A 19,214-nucleotide genomic window follows, 5' to 3' on the forward strand; every position below is an offset into this window, starting at 1 on the left:
TGAGCCACCACATACAATCTGTTCTTCAGTTGTAATAGTAGTTAAGTAGTAGCCAAAGGTGGGAGATCTAAAAATAAATGCAGGGAATAGCTCAGTTCACTAGAGTGAAAGTTTCCTATGTAAGAGTGAAAATAAGGCTGATAATACAAGTTAGCATGGTATCATCCTCACACATGACCTGAAACTCTGATCATTAGTATCATCTTGGGATGGAAAATAAAAGAAGACTAATTATTCCTACAAGTTATTTTCAGGAAGTTACATTCAAATAAACACAGAAAAAAAAAGGTAAGTCTCAATTAAGAAGCTCCCCTTTTTTTCATAAAATGTGTAACTTTAAAAAGAAAAAGACAGGGACCAGGAAACAGGTAAGCTTAAGTGGAAGGATAGGAAAAAGCAATAAATTCTGGAAGAAAGAACACAGAATACTGAAAGGAATGAAAAGGCAGCATAAAGATAGATGGAAGGAAGATCCTCAATTATGAGACACTCATTTGTAAGATGGCAGTTTTTGCTGAGCTTTAGAAACAACCTTTATCCAGTTAACAGAAATTTAGAAGGGGGCCTTTCTCTTTGACTTTTTAATCTCTACTGATCATATCTTTCTCTAAGACCTTTCTTCCCTTAAATAGTTTAAACAAAGAGAAGGAAAAAAACTTAAACAGAAAACTAACAAAAAGAGTTTGGCGCATTACACCCTAAGTAACCTGAATCAAAAAGAAATTCACACTGTTCTCAAGAAAGGCAGTCTGGCTGCCTAATGAGAGGTCTCACAGGGTGGTACCACCTGGTCGAACCGTGTATATTTGCCAACTGTCTTGCAAACTAAGAAATCTGATTTATGAAAATTCTGAAAATGAGCCTGTCTTTTCATGTCTAGACTGACATGAACTAAGTTCATTCAGAATGATGTAGGAAACTAAAATGCCATGAAGGCGTCTGAACACATGAGTCCTCTGGACAGTGTTTTCTTTATAAGTAGATAAAACATGGGGCATCAAATTATAAAATAAAGTAGCTTGGGAATATGGATAAAATCAGAGTAAGAGAAGTTAATTACGCAATTTGAAGATTCTAAGGCATTAGGCTAAGATAATCTAGAAAGAAAATTGTCCTGATCAGAGGTTTAGTTCCTTCTTTTTTTTTTTTTTTTTTTTTTTTTGCTTTGTACTGTTGACTGGTCCCTCCTGCTGATGAACAGGTTCTTCCTTCACATAATAAATCAGTGGCTGTTTATGCATTTTAAAATAAGTATCTGAATCTCTGTTCCATTTTGTCTTGATTTTTAAGACTTAGCTCTAAGAGGAAAATAGAATTTGTCTAAATTCCAAATTTTCCCCGATCCCTTTCCCTCCCTATTGATCCAACATTTTAAAAAATCAATAAAATGAGTACTATAGCATATAACAAAAATATGACCACTGTTGCTGTAAGTCTGGGGTAAGACAAGACAAACTAGAATGGAAATAAAATTTTCAAAAGCTCCTTTTGCAAAGAATTAGACAACTGGAAATTAGAAAGATTAGAAGGGAGTACAAAACACTTTGAAAAGGTGCCGGGCGCGGTGGCTCACGCCTGTAATCCCAGCACTTTGGGAGGCCGAGGCGGGTGGATCACGAGGTCAAGAGATCGAGACCATCCTGATCAACATGGTGACACCCCGTCTCTACTAAAAATACAAAAAATTAGCTGGGCATGGTGGCGCGTGCCTGTAATCCCAGCTACTCAGGAGGCTGAGGCAGGAGAATTGCCTGAACCCGGGAGGCGGAAGTTGCAGTGACCCAAGATCGTGCCATTGCACTCTAGCCTGGGTAACAAGAGTGAAACTCCGTCTCAAAATAAAACAAAAAAAAACAAAAAAAAAAACAAACTTTGAAAAGACAACAAAATGTTTTTAAATAATCTGGTCAATAAACATTCTAATTCTGAAGTTTGCACCTTATAAATTACTTTTACATGGTCAAAAGGGAAGGTGGCCTGACTTGAGCAAACCTGGGCTAGGTCCATCTACTTCTCCACATTTCCTTAAAGACCTACTTTAAAATTACTTCTTCTACAAGCCTTCCTTCCATCCCCCAACCTTGAGTTTGTTATTAAATAGCATCTTTTTACTTTAAATAAACAGGTAATTTGTTTTAGTAAATTACAGCGTAATTATTTAGCAATAAATGCAGAGTAAAAGATACATACCTGTCCTATTAAAAGGCCAGAGACAAAAGCCTTTCCTTGGAGATTTATGTTTGAAAGATACTGTCCCACAGTCTCTTCTACAATGTAGGTTCTTCCCATTTTGGGGACCTAAATTAATCTCCTATATTACAAGAAAAAAAAGATACAGCATTTTTAGGTAAAATATCATTTGCAATGTTTCTATAGTGGGAGTACTACAGCAAGAGAAGTGGTACTATCCTGATGCTATCACATGCCTTGCAGCAAATGCTTATTACATAGGGTATTCTTTCTTGCAAAGTTCAGATGCAGTTCCAGAGTTGTTCTCAGCACAGTGCAACAGGAAACAACCACGATCAACCAGAGTTGACATGAGAGCTCAAACTTTTTTCCCATTCCTGGGATAAGGGAGGGGATACTAAACTAGCAGGCAACACACCAGATTTCTTACTTTAGATCTACTCCTTAGTCTCAGTGTTCTCATTGCTTAAATAGTAAACATGAATTTCTGAATAGTTCATTGGGAGGCAGAAAGAATCAAATTCATTTACTTGATAAGCATATGCAAAAGAACTATACTATTTGCTTAGAAACTATGCTGAATGGGATAACACAAAGATGAGCACCATGATCTCTGTCCTTGAGCAATACATACTACAGCAAGAGTTAAGGAAATAAACAGCAATACAATTAACAAACATTTATATAGCTTCTAGTCTGTACAAGGCATTATTGTAAGTACTTTCCATGTAATATTAATAATTCACAAAACCTCAGGAAGTAGGTACTATTATATAATCATACTTTAATAGATGAAGAAACTGCAATGACAGAAGTTGATTAAATAACCTGCCAAAGTGGTTAGGTGGCAAAGGAGGGATTTAAATTCAGATACTCTGGCTCCAGAATTCATGTTTTTCAACACCATACTCATAATGAAGAATAGAAACCAGTTCCTCAATTAAATCATTACTAAGGGTAGCTCTTATGCTGCTTTCTCTCTGGTTTGTGGATGGAAATCAGTATATTCATTCCCTCTATTGGCTTATACACCTTTGATTTGCATTTCTGTAGCTTACAACCAAAGATATTGAATCAAAGAGTTAGGCAATATAATACATGATTAAATCAAGGAACTCATAAGCAGTGAGGATGAAAATGTAAAAGAGATGATATCCAAAAGAGCTATAAAACAAACAAAGACTGCAGGAACACAGATGCAGTATTTTGAACACTGCAATTTAGGAATCATCATCATTTGGGTTCAGTAAAAATGTGAATCTTATTCAGTACCACAAAGCTAAGGCTACTAGAGATATGCAAAACCATTTTGTGACTGACACATGTACTGGCATCAGATAGATCTGATTTTTGCATTTTAAAACTAAACACCAGAGTATGGATTAAGTTTGAAATGTCCTATTGGACACTGCTTAATTATTGTTGAGGCTTGTTCAGTTTTCTCTCAAAACACATTAATTTCTTCCTAGCTCTTTTTTGACAACAGTACACGTGAATCAGATTTGCACATCATGTTTTAGAGACGAAGTCTAGGAATGCTTATCTAAATATCATTCATGCCTCTATGAAGTTAAGGGTTTTTAATCTTTAGTAATACCTTCAGGTATGCATTTCTATGTATTAACTTTCCTCTACTTCGGTATAATATACTCGTTTTCCTTCTGCTCTAATAATTTTTAATTCTTGCAACAAATAGAAGTAATTCCAAAGTTATGATATTTAACCTTCTAACCTTATTTCTTCTAGGTGTCACCTTGTAACCATATTAATGTGTAAAAAACTGAATGCAATAATGAGACGAAAATCTATTCAATTATGAAATCTGATAGAATTTCAGATAATTTTTTCTTTAGTGCTCTTCAAAATTTTTAAATACAGTCAACCAAACTTTATAAAAGGTAGTACTAAAAATGTATACAGTCGGGCCAGGCACGGTGGCTCAAGCCTGTAATCTCAGCACTTTGGGAGGCCGAGGCGGGTGGATCACAAGGTCGAGAGATCGAGACCATCCTGGTCAACATGGTGAAACCCCGTCTCTATTAAAACTACAAAAAACTAGCTGGGCATGGTGGCACGTGCCTGTAATCCCAGCTACTCAGGAGGCTGAGGCAGGAGAATTGCCTGAACCCAGGAGGCGGAGGTTGCGGTGAGCCGAGATCGCGCCATTGCACTCCAGCCTGGGTAACAAGAGCGAAACTCCATCTCAAAAAAAAAAAAAAAAAAAAAAAAAAAAATGTATATAGTCAGTCTTTTGTATCTGTGGTTTCTATGTCCACGTTTTCAACCAACCACAGATTTTAATTTTTTTTTAAAAAAGCATGATTGCACTTGCACTGTTAGTGTAAAGATGTTTCTTCTTGTCACGATTCCCTAAACAATATAACAACTACAGCATTTACATTGTATTAGGTATTGTATGTGACTTAGAGGTGATTTAAGGCATGCAAATGCTATACCATTTAACACAAGGAAGTAGAGCATCCACAGATCTCCATGAGAGTGGACGGGTGAGGGTCCTGGAACCAATGGCCCATGGATACCAAGGGACAACTGTATCTTGCCTCGCACAGTCATTAAGTTTCTAGAAACGTTGTTTATCGGCCAAAGCCCTTGTGATCCAAGCACTGTGACTGAAACAACTCAACGTTCCTGGACTCTGGTTTTCTAATCTATGAAACAAAGAATTTGGATCCTAGCAGATCTGAAAACCTATGTAATTTTAGGATTCTGTGAATCTAAGTACAGAAAATCCACATTTCCCAAATGACGGATCAACAGTATGATAATATTGTGAGCCTAGGACATAGCATAATACTCCATATACCAGCAACTTTAGTTACGGTGCTTACCTAAAAAATATTTTTTGGGAAAAAACCTTAAGCTCTGTTGCTGATTTATTTTTTTCTTAGTTATTACAAAATATCATAAAATGCTTCCATTTATATTTCTTAGACAGCCTCGCATGATTCAAAAGTAGGAACTAGAGAAAAAGAGAGTCAATTTCACATAAGAACTAAATCACCAATTCACAGAAGGCCCACGACTGTGGGAACTGCAGAGAGAACGACACTGGGAATGCATTATTTACAATCAATAATTTAATAAATTCTCCCGGAAGACTAATTAAACACGAAACGATCTACACAGATGGAGCTTTAAATTTACAGAATTATGATCTGGAAACGTACAAGTTGTTACTGAAGCAATCAAGAACATGCTTAAAAACTTCAGTTATGACAGTTTTCAATCTTAAATAGCATGTTAGGTAACTGTTTCTGCAAAGAAAACACAGGCTACACTCGAAGTGCTACTGGTTTCTTTTAATTCTCCTCAAGAATTAACCCGGCTCCTTAAATTCCTGAATCACTCAGTATCACCCCCCACTGCCCAAAAGGTACGGCGTTTCACCCAAGGTGAGTTCGTCAGAAGTGTGTGCCGGAGTGACTGTCCACGTCGCCAACACTCTGTCCCTTCCTTCTTCCCCTGAAAAGGCAGCTGTGCTCCAGCGCACGCGCACACGTCTTACACTCGGGCTGACTCACCTGTTTTCGGAATGTGCCCTCGCGGCAGACAATACACGTCGGACTGTGCTTGCCGGAGATGGGGGTCCGGGTGCAAGTACCAGCCGCTGGCGGGAGGATTCCCCCTAGTCTCAGTTCACCGCCAATTAATTCATCAGAAAGCGACCTACTTCCCACACCTCACTTCCCACGCCAAAGCCAGGGTCTCGGGAGTCAGGTGGCGCAGACTGATGACGCACAACGCCCCCCTCCCTTCACCGCAGAGCCTCAGCCAAAGCGATTGCGGTCGCCACCCCGCCCCCTTCTGGGCGCCATTGAGAGCGTGGCGGTAGCCCGGAGCCTGCCGTCCGGCCCTGCCGGGACCGATGCCCTCTAGTGGCTCAGTGTCCAGAAGCCGCCCAAGAGGACGACCCATGGCATCCCGGGGCTTTGACGGTAAGGTCACCAGCTCCTCAGGGAGGACCGTGGGGTGACGAGTACCTATGCGGCGCCACCGCGCGGACAGCGGTTGAGCGACAGAGATAGGAGAGCCGGGGGGCGGGGGAGCGGGGAGAGAAGCGGAAACGGAAAGGGCGGTGCGGAATTGGGGTCCCGGTAGGGAATGAGAAGAGCACTACGTTTCCCAGAGGCCTGAAGTGGGTGGAGCTGGAGCCGGAAGATAGGGTGCCCGAGAGGCTCGGAGGCAGCCTCTGAACTCGGAATCCCAGGGTGCGCAGCTTCCGAGGGCTGCGCGCGCACTTCGGGCGCGGGCGGGCTGGTGCTGCGGTTCGGGCGCCGCCGCTGAGGCTGGACTCGATTTCCCAGGGTCCCGCCGCGGGAGTCTCCGGCGGGCTGGCGCGCGCGAGCCGCCGAGCGAGGTGATAGAGGCGGCGGCGCAGGCTTCTGGGTCCTCCTGGTGTCCGCCTTTCTTCTCCGCCTCTACCCCGTCAGCCGCTGCCCCTGGGGCTCGTGGCCCCACCGACATGGCGGCGGTGTTGCAGCAAGTCCTGGAGCGCACCGAGCTGAGCAAGCTGCCCAAGTCCGTCCAGAACAAACTTGAAAAGTTCCTCGCTGATCAGCAGTCCGAGATCGATGGCCTGAAGGGGCGGCACGAGAAATTCAAGGTGGAGAGCGGTGAGTGAGAGGCTCGTTCCGCCCCGGGTTCCGGGCTCGACTCCCGCTCTGGGGTCTGGGCGTCCCCCTCGCAAGCTGGAGCTGGGCACGACGCTTTTCCCCTCACTTCCTGGGCTCTGGGTAGCCTGAGCTTCGCTCTCCTGCTCCTCACGGTGGGATGAGAAGCCTTTTTGGAAGCAAATCTGAATCTTACATTTGGTACCGTTTTCTTTGTACTTAGGGACGCTTCTCTCTGTCGGGCAGACGGGAAGCCGACTTGCTGGGGTCTGCGACCCCGCGTCTCTAAGCCTAGAGAAGCTTGCATGCTCTGTTGCGTTTCGGCTGATGGTGACTCCGCCCTAGTTTCTAGTCACCTGCGTTCTAGGCCTTTGCCAGGCTGACCGCTCTGTGCACTTGTTCTCAGTGTGTGCGTCGTCCTGTGGCCCCAGAACGAATTCGACGTTTACAAAAATGGACGTGAGGTGCATAGGAGGACGGGAAACCCAGTGACCATGCAGTACATAAGTTTAACATATCCGATTTCTCTCACAAAGTTGGAGTTTGACAGAAAACGTTAACATTTTCTTACAATTACCTGAAGTAGGTATTTAAGTATGAAAGTTACTGACAATAATGGCTTGAAGATCCTTGAAAAAATATGAAGAATATAGTAATTACCATGAGTAAAATAGGAACTTCTGTTAATGTGTTTTGGTTTACCATTTGCTTGGGGAGGTTAATATTGTTCTTGCTGTGTTGGCTGGAAATTCTGAACAGGTTTTTTTTTTTTTTTTTTTTGAGACGGAGTTTCGCTCTTGTTGCCCAGGCTGGAGTGCAATGGCGCGATCTCGGCTCACCGCAACCTCCGCCTCCTGGGTTCAGGCAATTCTCCTGCCTCAGCCTCCTGAGTAGCTGGGATTACAGGCACGCGCCACCACGCCCAGCTAATTTTTGTATTTTTAGTAGAGACGGGGTTTCACCATGTTGACCAGGATGGTCTCGATCTCTTGACCTCGTGATCCGCCCGCCTCAGCCTCCCAAAGTGCTGGAATGACAGGCTTGAGCCACCGCGCCCGGCTTGAACAGGTTTTTTACTTCAAAAGAAGATGAACTGTCAAGCAGAATTGACCTTGAAAATTAGTTCTCAGATCCCAGAGCTGAGTATAATACGTTGCATTCTATTTATTAACTTGCTCGGTAAATATTGAGTGTCTTACATGTTCCTCATACTGTGCTGAGCATGATACTCAATTCCTTCCCTTGGGAAATTTACACAATTTACTTTTACATAAAGTTAGTAGTTTGATACTTTCAAGTAATATCTTGACTACTTTAAAAGAAGCCTTTTAAAACAAAGGAGTTTTTTTGTCTAAACAGTTTTTTCCCGTTTAATAAATACTTTATGGTAAGTAGTTTACTGATGTCTGGGGAAAATACTAAGATAAATCAGACATATTACCTGCCTTGAAGACACTCATTTGTAAAGCCCCTTTTAGGCCTTTATTTTTTATTTTTTGTCACGTAAGTCATTTGGAAATGCTATTAAGTCCCTTTCGGTGCTCAGTCTATCTTTACTCAGATTCTCTTACTTGGAGTGGAATTCTGATACTATATCTTAAATTTTAAAATCAAGGTTATTAGAAATAAATAGCAGTATTGACAATGTATGTACATGTGTTTGGTTTTTTTTTTTGCTTGTCTGCTGCAGAACAACAGTATTTTGAAATAGAAAAGAGACTGTCCCACAGTCAAGAGAGACTTGTGAATGAAACCCGAGAGTGTCAGAGCTTGCGGCTTGAGCTAGAGAAACTCAGTAAGTATTTAATTCCTCTTTGTAGGTATTCTCGGAGTACTGAAATCTTCAGAGACTCCTTTATATACTTTGGAAACCTTTACCTGCTAAATATGAAAATATTGATTAAGCATCACTGGTTTTTGTTATGATACTTTGATTTTTCACTTAGTGGTAAAGGTTTTGTAAGAACACAGAGCTTAATGGTCAGGAGGCCTGGATTCTTACTCTGATTTTGCTGTTAAAAATGCTTTCGCCACGCGTAAATCTTAACAGTATCTGATTATTTATTTGGAGACAGAGTCACTCTCTGTTGCCCAGGCTGGAGTGCAGTGGTGCAATCTTGGCTCACTGCAGCCTCCACCCATGTTCACATGATTCTTGTGCCTCAGCCTCCTGAGTAGCTGGGATTACAGGTATGCATCACTAGGTCCTGCTAATTTTTGTGTCTTTAGTAGATACAGTGGTTTGCCCTGTTGGCCAGGCTGGTCTTGAACTCCTGACCTCAAGTGATTCTCCCACCTTGGCCTCCCAAAGTGTTGGGATTACAGGCGTGAGCCACCTTGCCTGGCTGGCATAATTAATTGATATTCAATATAGTTCAGTTTTAATTTGATCAGTGGAGAAGGAACACAGGAAGTTCGTAATCAAAGGAATGATTAAAATTGCAACTTTCCTTCTTAATGGGTCTGTGACCATGGACTGTTTGTTTAGGTTGTAACTTTTTTTGGGTACTTTACCTAGGCATAATAAAAAGATCTGCTTAGCAGTAGTGCTGATCAGTTTCAGAAAAATGACTATGAATACAGCTTTTACGAGATCTGGGAGAAGAGAAAACTATAAGGATGAACCTAGAGAAACATCAGATACCTTACTGTGGTATTCTGTTTGGGGGGGCGGGGAGAGAGAGAGAGAGAGAGAAAGAGAGTGAGAGAGTGTGTGTGTGTGTGTGTGTGTGTGTGTGTGTGTATTCTGGATTAGTAAGTCTGTTCTGGAAAGCAGTAAATAGTAAAACAAAATAGAAAATTTGTGATTTTTTTGCTTGAATAGTCCTCTTAAATAGAAGATTATAATTAATTTATTTGCTCATTGAATTGCCAGCATATAATAGAGATGTGTTTTAGTGAAACACGGTTTCAAAATGATATTTTTTGGAAAAATTTCAAAAATTATATTCTTTCTAGTTAGCCTGTGTTTAGAAGAGAAACTGTGTAAAGGAAAAGAGCCCATTTTCAGTGGAGATTGAGAGATAAGTACATTATCAAACATAATGCTTTTCTCTTTAAAGGCTCTCTTTATAGTGATAAAGATAGGAATTGCAAACATTATAGTGACTTGCTAAATATACACATGTTATATACTTTAAATACTATGTTCTCTCTTGATTCTATCTTTTTAACTCCTTATTGCCAAATACAGTTCGCTATTTCTTATGATACATGATATTCTAGAAGATGTTATTGAAAAATATCGGAATTAATTGCATATGATTTTTCCCATAAATGTTGGCTAGGATTATTGTGCATTTGATTTTGGAGACAGGACAGCATATTTAAAATTTTGGTCTAGAACACAGTAAATTTTGAATATATTCATGAATTTGGAATGTGATATACAATGCAGTCTTTCTGCACTTCTGTTTTTTTCATTTTTAAAATGTGTAAGATTGACAGTTATGTAAAAACACTCATTACAAGTTTTAAGCGAATGTGTATGTACGTGTAAAATTCTTTTTATCCAGACAGTCAACTGAAGACAGTAACTGAGAAAAACAAAGAACTTGAAATTGCTCAGGATCGCAATATCGCTATTCAGGTAAGAGATATTCCTGTGAATAAGCTAATTGTAAATATGTTATTTGAGAAAACTTTCTGTTCTGATTGTTTATCAGTTACTAGTCAATGGGAAGATATAACTGATATCCTATTAGGAGAAGTTACCAACAAAAATATGTATATGTACATTTTTTAATTGGCTCTTACTACGTTTTATTGATAGATTGGACATTTCTTTTACCCAATAGAAATTATCTATTAAATGCTTACTGTATTCTGGGTATTATACCAAATGCTGTGATCCAGTTGAGGATTTGGGTGAATTCACACTGGTAATCATTTTCTTAGGGCAGTTTTATTTGTAAGAATCACAGTTTGAATATGATCACAGGGATTGCCGACCAGTTTGTTTAGTTAAGTGGTCATACCCAGTTATTTTTTAACCAGATACAACTTTATACTTTTGCCATTGCTTTTTTAAAATTTGCATTTTATTTGGTGTTAAAAGATAATTTCTTCAAATTTCTAAAAGGCAAAAAAAATCTACTTCCAGAATCTGGATAGGAGCAGAAAAGCCTCACAATATACCTAGAAAGGCTTTGAAAGAAACATACTTAGGAAGAAAAATTCAGTACCCAAGAAAACTCAAATACTTAACCGAAAACTGTGAGAATGTACCTTTATAAATGAAGATATCACGTATTTCTGGATAGAAATGTTTTCCAAATTAATGTGTTGGTAATACATTTTGAATCTTAAGTCCAAGTCAAATAGCCAGAAACTTGTTAATGTAGGTCTAAAGATGATTGGGAAAATAGCATAGTAATAGATAGGATGCTTCTAAAAAGAAGAAGTATCAATTTAAAAGTCTTTGCATAGCCACATATTCAAATATTTTATAAACCTATGGTTATTGAAACATTACAATGCTGATACAAGAATCGGTACAGAGAATAAAAGGCAGTTCAGAAATAAAACCCAATACAGAGGATCTTAATCTTTTGGAAAGAAAGCAGAACTGTCACAAAATCTTTATAAATCTTATGAAAGCTGTGGATCTGTAGCCCAAGAAAATAGTGTGCACACAGTCATGTAAAATTTTGCAGGGAGGTAAGAAACCTATGAAACAGCTTAAAAAGTAATATAATTTATTTAACTGCTTTGTGGCTAAAAAAAAGAAACTGAGAGCTTTTTTGGTAAGATCCAAGCAAGGCTGGGATGCCCACTCCCCACTTCTGTTCAGTATAGTCCTAGAAGTACTAGCGAGAGCAATCAGAGAAGAAAAGGAAATAAAATGCACCCAAGTTGGAAAGGAAGAAATAAAATTATCTCTACTTAGAGAGTGTATGATTCTATATGTAAAGAATCTCAAAGATTCCACAAAAATCTGCTAGAGCTAATAAATGAATTTATACAGTTGCGGGGTACAAAATGAATATTCAAAAATCTAGCAGCATTTCTATACAAAAACAATGACCTATCTGAAAAATCAAGAAAACAATTTCATTAGAGTACCATCAAAAAAACAAAAAACAACTTAGGAATAAATTTAACCTAGGAGGTGATGGACTTGTACTGAAAAATGATATAACTGATGAAAGAAATTAAAAACTCAAATAATTGCAAAGATATCCCGTATTCATAGATAAGAATTCATATTGCTAAAATGTCCATGCTATATAAAGCAATATATAGATTTAGCCTAATCCTGTCAGAGGGCATTCTTCACAGAAATAGGGAAAAAATTTCTAAAATTCTGATGGAATCAGTTAAGAAATCGTGAATAACCAAAGTAATACTGAGCAAGAAAAACAAAGTTGGAGACATCATACTTCATGATTTAGACAACTACTATAAAACTATAGTAATCCAAAAAGTATAGTACTGACATAAAAACAGAAACATGGACCAATGGAGTAGAATAGAGAGCTCAGAAATAAATCCAAACATATGATCAACCAGTTTCAACAAGGGTACCAAGAAGACACAATGGAGATGGGATTGTCTCCTCATTAATGGTGTTGGCAAAACGATTTCCACATGTGAAGAAATGAATGTTGGATGCTTGTGTTACTTACTGCGTAACACCAAAATCAGCCCGAGATGGATAAAAGATTTGAATGGAAGACCCGAAGCCATAAAACTAAGAGCAGTGAACATAGGGGAAAGGTTCTTGACATTGGCCTTGGTAATGATTTTTTTGGATATCACATCGGTAGTTAAAGCTGCAAAAGGAAATAATGGAACTACATGAACCTAAAAAGCTTCTATATAGGAAACAAGAATATTAAAAGGCAACCTGCAGTTCTAGCATAGGTAGCTTGAAATTGGTATTTCTAACTCAAAAGCATATAAATTGCCATTGTGTTGCTGGGAAGCAGTTTGACAAGTTTTTGGTGTTTGAGACAGAGTCTCACTTTGCTGCCCAGGCTGGAGTGCGGTGGTGCTCCTCTATCTCCCGGCCTCAAATGATTATCTCCCCTCAGCCTCCCAAGTAGGTGGGACCAAGGCATGTGCTACCATGCCTGGCTGTTTATTCCTACTTGTAGAGACAGGGTTTCGCCATGTTGCCCATGCTGGTCTTGAACTCCTAGACTCAAATGATCTGCCCAGCTTGATCTCCTGAAGTGTTGTGATTACAGACATGAGCTACTGCACCCCACTGACAAAATATGTTAAAGGTTTAAAGTAATTCAATTTTTAGGAATCTTTCTTGAAAAATAATTTGAACTAGGTTGTAAATACAGTGATATTCTAAGTAATTAGAACATTTCTATGTGATTAAAAGGGACAGGAGAAAAAAATTCATAAGCCTTGTAAAAATGTTTTTAAAATCCAAAATTTAAATAGAAAAATTGGAATTATGGGTACTTTTTAACTTTCTGACATGTAAGTTATAAGAGAGACCCAATCATTTAAACTGCAGCTGTGTTAACTAAAGTGACAATTCTGTGTTCACTTTCCTGTATTGCTCTACTTGCTTTTCTTATTTATTATTTCTTTATATTACAGAGTCAATTTACAAGAGCAAAGGAAGAATTAGAAGCTGAGAAAAGAGACTTAATTAGAACCAATGAGAGACTATCTCAAGAACTTGAATACTTAACAGGTATGAAGAAGTGCTTTTAGCTCTATTCCTTTATTTTTCTTCTAATAGAACTAGGAGTTAATTATCAGTCCATTTCTGTCGCTGATTTTTTTTTGTTATGGGTGAGTATAGAGTTCAGTGTAATGTCCTATTATTTTCCTACTTATTTATCTTTAAATCATTATCAGGTGTTTAAAGAAGTGTCTAGAAGGTACACAAATGAAAAACATCTCAAAGAAGTAGTAATTTGGACCAAATTTTACATGGAAACATTTTTACTACAGTGCTATACATAACATCAAATTGGAAACAGTTTTGTTCATTTGCAAAGGGTGAACTACTGTTCTTCAATTTATATGGACATCCTTGCTATATAATAAGCATTCAATATAAGAACCTTTACTCAGTCTATATTTATAAACAGACTGAAGGAGGCAGGAACATAAAATATATAAACATAAACTATAATATATAATACAGCTGATATAGTCAGGTGACCTTGACTCCGAAGCAGTTAATGTTAAGAAATTTCCTTTGGTTCTTTTTTTTATGCTTTTTGAAATTTTTTTATTTCTAAAATAATTTTCGGATATTTATGTTGTTATAAAATAATACTCCATTAGTTAAATTTACTTTTCCAGTCTCACAAGAGTTGTTTAAAAATAATTGTTGAGTGTGTTCATCAGCAACTGGTAGTTGATCTAGTTGTCTTCTGTTTATTTCTCTGATTAGCTCTTGGATTTCTCCAGGGTCTGTATCTTGAAGCCCTTCATCCCACCTTTTTTGCCATATGCACACACTCTTTCATGATTTTGTTGATTGGCTCTGTTACAAATTTTGTGATTTCATGCACAACATCTGGACAGTTTCTCCAACAGGAATTTACTATTTCAGCCTTTATGGCTTTCATGACTTTTAATGTAGCAACGATGTCCTCTTCAGTTGTGGTATCCTTTCAAACTTTCATGATATTTTCTCTGTTGGGGTTCGCATCCACAGTGTTGACTTTTTTTGTTTTTACATAAAGTATTGTCTCTAATGAGACGTAAAGGTCCTTATGATCTCCTAATCTGAAGGCTGTGAATTAGAGACATGTTTGGGAGCAAGTAGACTGCTTTGACACCCTCCATGTGGAACTTCTGGGTTCTGGGTAGCCAGGGACAGTGTCTAAAATCAAAAGAACTTTAAAGATACCCCTTGACAGGGCGCAGTGGCTCACATCTGTAATCCCAGCACTTTGGGAGGCCAAGGCAGGCAGATCACCTGAGGTCAGGAGTTTGAGACCAGCGTGGCCAACATGGTGAAAACCCCATCTCTACTAAAGATAGAAAACTTAGCTGGGTGTGGTGACGTGCACCTGTATTTCCAGCTACCCAGGAGGCTGAGGCATGAGAATTGCATGAACCAGGGAGGCAGAGGTTGCAGTGCATGGGGGATAAGACCAAGACTCTTTCTCAAAAAAAAAAAAAAAAAAAAAAAAAGGCAGCACCTTTACTGGCAAGATACTTTCTGACTTCAGGGAGAAAACATCAGTGATCAGTGGAACTAATTCAGAGAAAAAGTTCCTTTGTTGTCCAGGTCTTCTTCTTGTGTAACAAAAAGACAACCGCTGGTGTTTATCTTTTTCTTTTGGACTCTGGGGTTAACAATCTTATGAATAAGGGCAGTTCTGATCGTAAACCTGACTGCATTGTGCAATACAGTAGAGTTAGCCTATCCCTTCCTGGTGCTTTCTTCCCTTTTTAACTAATAAATGTCTTTTGTGGCATTTTTTCTAGAATAGGACACTTCCATCTGCATTAAAAACCTGTGCAGGCATATAACCTTTCTCAATGATTTTCTTAACAGCGTCTGCTGTTTCTTGGTTGACAGAACCTGCTTATCCTGTTTCCTTGACTTTTTTAAAGTCAAACCTCTTCGTAGAATTATCAGACCATCCTTTGCTGACATTAAATTATCTAGCTTTAGATCCATCACCACCTTCCTTTTACCTTAAGTTGTTGTATAATGATATTGCTTTACCTCAAATCATATTAGAGTCTATGGGTATGTGATAGTAATCCTGCACCCCATAAAAGTTGCAAATTTAATACGAGACAGGAAGGTATTTTGCAGAAATGCACTTTTTTATGTTTCCTGTGGAGTAGCTGCAGTGATGGCTTCACGTATTTTCTTTCTCTTTTTGTTTTATTTAACAACGGTCTTTATACAGGATTCATTTATCTTGAAATGGTGGATAACCAAGCTGTAGTCCTCAATTGATGGTACATATCAAGCAGTTCAGCTCTTTAAAATATTGTCATGACTTTTCTCTGCTTCTTAGAAGCACTTCCAATGTCACTAGTGGCCTTCTGATGGATCCCCTGTTGTTACTCAAGGTTTATGTGATTGCGCTAAACACAATGACAAATATGCAAAAACTTCAAAAGATTACTATTTTTTTTTGTTATGCAATTTACTGGAGAGATAAACTGCTCTCATTAGAGTCACAGCATTCTAAACATATTCCAAACACTTGAGCTTAATGCAGTAGTATCAGGAAGTGGCTATGAAAGTATTACAGTAGTACAGTATGTATTACAGTTAATTTTATGCAGTGATCGTTTAATGAAACATCTTTACATTTGTTTATATTTCTCTTAATTACATATGGGGTCATGTCCTGTTTGTGTGCATAAGTTTTGATAAATTTTTTCAGTTTGTATCATAGATTTGTGCATATTTTAATGGAGTAAATATTAAAATCGACTAGTATTTACATATATTTTATGCACTTATAACATAGTAGCTTTTTTTTAGTTTGTTTCCATTTCTGGGCTGCCTGGACTGGTCTGTGGTCTGTGAGTTTTTCAAATTGTTGCAAGTTTTTTGAAAAAAATTTCAATATATTTATTGAAAATATGAGTGGAAGTGAATCTGCACAGTTCAAATCTGTGTTCAAGGGCCAGCTGTGCTTACTTTGTATTAAAGGTTTACATTCCTAGAGATACATTTTTGATATTTGGTTCCGTTGAGTGTTAATTAGTCATTATTTTTTAATTCTTTTTTCACCATTCTAGAGGACGTTAAACGTCTAAACGAAAAACTTAAAGAAAGCAATACAACGAAGGGTGAACTTCAGTTAAAATTGGATGAACTTCAAGCTTCTGATGTTTCTGTTAAGGCAAGTAACAGATGATTCCTAATGCATAAACTATATTTTTTAATTAAAACTCACCTAAATTAAGTTTCAAATATAGGCAGTAAAGTACTTAGAAGCTGGATTTTTTTGTTTTTAATGCCAAAAAATTAAGCATTAGGACAATTCTAATTCAACTGTTTAGCTTATTTGAAATTTAAGTTATCTTTCTTAATGTTTTCTGGTTAAGAATCTATGCAAATACTTAATTTCTGTTTTAAAATAAAATTCTTCTTATGTCCCTTAGTTGTAGAACAAATCTTTTGAATAACCATATATCATCTTTAACTGTAGATGTTACTTTCTTGGATTTCTTTAGTATCGAGAAAAACGCTTGGAACAAGAAAAGGAATTGCTACATAATCAGAATACATGGCTGAATACAGAGTTGAAAACCAAAACTGATGAACTTTTGGCTCTTGGAAGAGAAAAAGGAAATGAGATTCTAGAGCTTAAATGTAGTCTTGAAAATAAAAAAGAAGAGGTAAGTTAGTAAAATTGTATTTTCCTTCATGTTGGGTATAACTTACGTTATTAAATATGTATTCAATAGTGTGTACTTGATTACTTGTAAGTAGGGGTTAAATGTTAGTAACACATTAACATTTGGCACAGGAAATCAACCAATTGCATCTAAATAAAGAATTTAATACAGTCTTTGTCGAATCTGGATAGTAACTGCTATCTTATGATATGTCTTTTCTAAAATACGTGTTTAAGAAGTGGTGTGTGCCTAAAAAAGTGATGGTAAGTTTTTGTGAGCTAAATGTAAATATGTTGTTTTGCAAGCAGTTATTCATAATTTTCTTATTCATATTTTAACTGCTTTTTCAGCTGGGGAGGGGGAGTTACTCAGCTTTTCCTTAGCAGCATCAACCTCATATCAGAGTAATTTCAGTTAATATGACATCCTTTCCTCCAGCTCTGGTTTTTGTTTGTAGGTTTCTAGACTGGAAGAACAGATGAATGGCTTAAAAACATCAAATGAACATCTTCAAAAGCATGTAGAGGATCTGTTGACCAAATTAAAAGAGGTATAGATGACCATTAAATTTTATTTTTATAAAATATTAAAGCACTTATGAAGCTGTTATTTCACAAAGTGATGTCATGTTTTAATCTCTTTGACTCCATAAAATGGTGAGAGTACTACTTCCATGTGATGTAGCTAGTCTGTAATAGAATCAGAAATAGCAATTATATGCTATATCCAAAATATCTAAAAAATAAGTGTGGGTTAATTTTATTATTGTTTAATTATTCTACTTTGAATTTAAAATATCAGTAATGTTTTATCCTTAATTTATATTGGTCATAAAGACTGATTTAAATTTGAGTGTTTTAGTTTTTATCTCTTACTTTACAAAATGGAATTTTTCATCTTGGCATTTGGTAAGCATTCTAAATTTAGTTGAAAGTAGACTGCTATAATTGGGCTGTCTTTTTCAGGCCAAGGAGCAACAGGCCAGTATGGAAGAGAAATTCCATAACGAATTAAATGCACACATAAAACTTTCTAACTTGTACAAGGTAAATATGCCACCACACATGTGAGTATCTAAATGTTGTGCTATTGACTTAGGTAACTTTTTAAGATTAACTTTTAGAGTGCCGCTGATGACTCAGAAGCAAAGAGCAATGAACTAACCCGGGCAGTGGATGAACTACACAAACTTTTGAAAGAAGCTGGTGAAGGTAAATGCTTCATTTATGGGAACGTTATTTTTGTTATTACATAGAAGATGTTCTTTTTCTTTTTACCCTTGTTTTGTATAGATTATTGGATTTAGGTGTTAGACTTTATTTGGGATGGAATTAGGTGCAGAAGAAAGAACTTTGGATTAGGAAATTTGGAATTATATCTTAAGCAAATGTAAGTTTACATATTTTTGAAAATAAAGACAGCAGGGGGTTTTTTGCTTGTTGTTTTTCATCTGATAATCTTGTATAATTTCCTGATTTCTAATGAGAAAACTTTCTTTTTTGAAACATTCACTCTGATTAAGTATGTTTGAATACTCTTTTACTTCATAAACAAGACATCCTCTTTATCATTTGCATTTTAGAAAGTCTTTTATTTCCTTAAATTTTTGCTTTTTTCAATGTAAAATATTTGTGGTCTTTTCCAATAATGCCCTTTAGTTAGAATTAAAGATCGAAATTGAAATCAAAGCTAGACCTAGAACCACTTTTTACCCTTTGAGTTTCCTTGTTTTCCGTGTGGGTAAGAGACGTCAAAAGGAGAAATACTCACCAGCCAAGACAATTCCAAAATTATAAGTAGAGCAAGAACGTTCAGTAGATACTGTCACCTGTAGCTTCTCTAGAAATGTAGTATTGTCTGCTGAGGTGAGATGTGACTGATCTGGTGCATTTCGTAAACTAAAATGTTAACTGTATGTTTGAATATTTGTCTTTAAAATTGTTTTTAGCCAATAAAGCAATACAAGATCATCTTCTAGAGGTGGAGGAATCTAAAGATCAAATGGAAAAAGAAATGCTAGAGAAAATAGGGAAATTGGAGAAGGAATTAGAGAATGCCAATGACCTTCTTTCTGCCACAAAACGTAAAGGTATG

At 37.4% G+C, this 19,214-nt stretch overlaps 2 protein-coding genes across 7 annotated transcripts in view; one reads left to right on the plus strand and one right to left on the minus strand.

Moving 5' to 3' along the window:
- ODR4 (odr-4 GPCR localization factor homolog) overlaps nt 1-6,228 on the minus strand; it is a 48,529-nt gene extending 42,301 nt beyond the window's left edge. For 2 of the 5 annotated variants that reach the window (XM_010336016.3, XM_010336014.3), the window contains exons 1-2: nt 5,733-6,228; nt 2,191-2,311 (exon numbers count right to left, since the gene is read on the minus strand). In XM_010336016.3, coding sequence (XP_010334318.3) covers nt 2,191-2,289 — 99 coding nt within the window. In that variant the 5' untranslated portion in view covers nt 2,290-2,311; nt 5,733-6,228. The other 3 variants (XM_010336017.3, XM_074390101.1, XM_010336018.3) reach the window with 3 other exon arrangements.
- A 219-nt stretch (nt 6,229-6,447) lies between these two features.
- The window catches only part of TPR (translocated promoter region, nuclear basket protein), a 60,617-nt gene continuing 47,850 nt past the window's right edge, over nt 6,448-19,214 (plus strand). The window contains exons 1-10 of one of the 2 annotated variants that reach the window (XM_003925280.4): nt 6,448-6,824; nt 8,512-8,616; nt 10,337-10,410; nt 13,383-13,479; nt 16,518-16,621; nt 16,956-17,120; nt 17,578-17,670; nt 18,086-18,166; nt 18,244-18,331; nt 19,069-19,209. In XM_003925280.4, the coding sequence (XP_003925329.4) occupies nt 6,674-6,824; nt 8,512-8,616; nt 10,337-10,410; nt 13,383-13,479; nt 16,518-16,621; nt 16,956-17,120; nt 17,578-17,670; nt 18,086-18,166; nt 18,244-18,331; nt 19,069-19,209 (1,099 nt within the window). In that variant the 5' untranslated portion in view covers nt 6,448-6,673. The remainder of the gene's footprint in view (nt 6,825-8,511; nt 8,617-10,336; nt 10,411-13,382; nt 13,480-16,517; nt 16,622-16,955; nt 17,121-17,577; nt 17,671-18,085; nt 18,167-18,243; nt 18,332-19,068; nt 19,210-19,214) is intronic. The other variant, XM_039459811.2, reaches the window with a different exon arrangement.

This window comes from Saimiri boliviensis, chromosome 19 (genome assembly GCF_048565385.1).
Source record: "Saimiri boliviensis isolate mSaiBol1 chromosome 19, mSaiBol1.pri, whole genome shotgun sequence".
Lineage (NCBI taxonomy): Eukaryota > Metazoa > Chordata > Mammalia > Primates > Cebidae > Saimiri > Saimiri boliviensis.